Source organism: Nestor notabilis, unplaced genomic scaffold (genome assembly GCF_000696875.1).
Source record: "Nestor notabilis isolate BGI_N333 unplaced genomic scaffold, ASM69687v1 scaffold21552, whole genome shotgun sequence".
NCBI lineage: Eukaryota > Metazoa > Chordata > Aves > Psittaciformes > Psittacidae > Nestor > Nestor notabilis.
In genome coordinates this window covers 759-3,775 of record NW_009919968.1, presented here as the reverse complement: position 1 = coordinate 3,775, position 3,017 = coordinate 759, and the positions used below count along the sequence as shown (strand labels likewise).

Here is a 3,017-nt window from a genome sequence, read left to right as displayed (position 1 = left end):
CTGCCACTGGCGGGCCAGGAGCTGGGAGCAAAAACAATGAGAAAAAGTGACATTTGGGGGCATTTCCAGGCATCCCCAGCTCCGTTTTAGGGCTGGATGGATTTATTTTAGGGTTGCGAGGTGGGATGCGGTCCAGTGGCTGCATCCTGGCCAGGACCACCCAAAGGAGCTCAGATGGGTCCTACTTAAACCAGGACTGAAACTAAGCCTCGCTGGCACTAAAGGAATTTCCTAAAGAGCTTAAAGCTTAGAACAGAGGAGGAGAGAGTTAAATAACGCCGGAGCTGGCTGCAGCTCTGGACCGGTGGCTTTGGGATGCTGTTTCCCATTATATCCCACGCTGGTTTGAATTATCCTCCGCAGCAGAGACGGAAAACAAATATCCTGCTTTCAGATTAGCCTGGGTATAAAGCACATCCGATCGCTGTCGTTTCAAAGCCACCTCAAGTTCCTGTTGCTGTGAATTTATGGCAGGCTGGGGTAATTAAACCCACGTCTGCCGAATGCTTCCGGGTCTTCGGGGAGGTGAAGCAAGGGAAGATGGAGCGGGGTCGGCTCAGACAGGGATGTTTCCCAATGTCCCTGTCTCCGGTGGTGGGGAGAGAAGCATCAGAGGAGGATTGGAGGTGTTGGAGGTGGTAGCAGCATCCTTGTGGAGCCAGGAGCCGGGATTTGGGCTTCGTGGTGCGAACTGCTGCTGTATTGCATCGCTGCTGAAACCCATGCCTCGGTACAGAAGACCCCAACAGCTCCATCCCTAGGGATTGCTTTATCCCAGGACTGACCTGACTACAGACTAATCCCACAAAAATAACCCTTTTTGGGGCTTTAACCCCAAAAAGCTAAGCTTAAACATACCTTCGCACACCCCTGCTGCCAGTGCCCACCATCGCACCCAGCCTCAGCAGTGGTGGCTATGCCCTGGCTGTGTAGCAGTGGGGACAGCATCAGCACAGGGCAGTGTATCCCTTTGCCCTGCTGGCAGTGCATCCCTGGATCCAGGGCTAGCTCCGGGGTGTCCTGGCTTGCATTAAGCCTTGGAGCACTCACAGCTGCCAGCCACATTGCAGCCGCCTCATCCTCCCTTAGCCCCACGCTGCTGCTGCCTGCACGGGCCCTGTCCCCATCCATGAGGTGTCCCCAACCGTGCTGCACCCCTTGGAGCAGCACCTTTCCTCCAGCCCCCCTCATTGGGCAAGAATCCATTGGGAAAGGGGCTGCCCAGTGCCTGCCCTGCCATAGGGTTTTGCTCCAAAGCCTCCTGGCACTGTGGGAGCACCATTTCCTTTAACACTTCCCAACTGATGCCGTTGAACCATCCCATTTTCCAGCCCCAAAAGGAGGCTTTTCCATCCCTTGCCTGCACACAGCCCTTTCCGGAGCCTCACATCCCGATGGACAGCAAAGCCCCCACGCTGTGCCGGGCAGGGGGAAGCGAAGGGCTCTTGGCTGCTGCAGCCCATTGTGCTGCTTCCATGAATGAGGCGCTTTATCGGATGCAACCAGCTCGGTGCCGCTGGGAGCCGGCGTCAGGCACCGGCAGCTTCCCTGCAGGAGCCACGGCACCGTTAATGGGACCACACTTCCCTGCTGTGTGCCAGGATTCAGCCCCCCAAAACACGGAGCATGGGAAATACCTGCCACAGAACCCTGCTTCCCAGTTTTCCCTTGGGGATAAAGCACCTCCAGGGTCAGGATTCCGCCTGGGGAGCTGTTATCCTCAAGGGAGACGGATGGGATGCGAGAGCATCCATCCGGCTGATCCAGCACATGTGTGGGGTGAGGATGCTTTACCCACACCAGCGTTTTGCTGCCTGTTCCAGGGCTGCTCCCCAAATCCCACCGGGATCACCCCAGCTCTGTCCCATCATCAAACTCACCGCTCCAGGCTGCTGTGGTGTTCTCCAGTGCGTGGCACGCAGCGAGCAGCACACCTAAGGAGAGGACAGAGAGACAGGGGTGAGCTGGACCATGTCCACGTGCTGACGGCTTCCAGGGGGTTCTACCCAAAATCACCCCAGGATTTATGGCTTTTGTTAAAAAGAGAATGCAATGGGGCTTGGGAGGGCACTTTATAGCCAGAACGGAGCCTGAAAACAGCCCGTACATGTGCTCTCTCATCTAACAGCTCCATGCAGCACAGCCTGCATTGCCTGCCCAGCTCCTCCTGCCCGTGTCCACACAGTGGGACCGGATCCAGCCTTGATGCAACTGCTCCATCAGCCCCCTAAACGCTGCCTGAGCTGCAAGTGCTGCTGCTGTGCAGGCAGAAAAGCCCTTTGCAGGCAGAAATGCCCATACACTCCAACCACGAGGGGCTGCAGATCCAGGCAGGCTCAGAACAAACCCCCCGCGCCATCCCTTTGTGGGGGCACAGCGTGGATTAGGGACCCCCCAGGCTAAGAGGCTTTCCCAGGGTGGGTGAAGCCAGATGAGGCCACCAGCCCCTTCGCTGATTTTGACCCACTTTCCACCATGGGTTTAATCAAATCATGCAGAAAGGCGACGGGCGAGAGACCAACACATGAACCAGCCCTTGGGATTCGCATCCAGCAAAGCCCAGCAGCTCCAGTTATCACAGCAGCATCTCCCTGTCATTCCCAGTGCTCCTTTCCCCATGCTGCCGCAGCCCTTGGGCATTTTCCTCCCATGGGAATTTAACCACAAATATCTCGTTTCTTCCCAGTTTTTCTTCCTTTTTGCAGCTTGTGGCTGGAAGATGCTTCGTCCTCCTGCCCCGCTCCCACTCATGCCGATATTGCACCTCCACACGCCAAGGAAACAACGCGTTACTTGGGAAATGGCTCATCCCTGTGTCACTGGGCGGCTCTATCATCCCCTCCAGCATTCCCACTTGTCCGTCTTCCTGCTGGGACCCTGCTCAGCTCCAGCGATGCTTCTTCCCAACCTCCCTCCACTGGCAGGTATCACACCAGCACTATTCCATCATCAAGGGCTCCAAAGAGGGGACACTGGGCACCTTATGGAGACACGGAGCATCCACACCCTTGGGTTGA

General features: G+C 56.7%; 1 protein-coding gene across 1 annotated transcript in view; it reads right to left on the bottom strand.

Moving 5' to 3' along the window:
- Window positions 1–1,964, bottom strand: part of TGFA (transforming growth factor, alpha) — a gene marked incomplete at both ends in the record, with an annotated part of 2,637 nt that extends 673 nt beyond the window's left edge. The window contains 2 exons of the mRNA XM_010010478.1: window positions 1,538–1,548; window positions 1,881–1,964. Of these exons, the coding sequence (XP_010008780.1) occupies window positions 1,538–1,548; window positions 1,881–1,964 (95 nt within the window). The remainder of the gene's footprint in view (window positions 1–1,537; window positions 1,549–1,880) is intronic.
- Window positions 1,965–3,017: the final 1,053 nt, after the last annotated feature.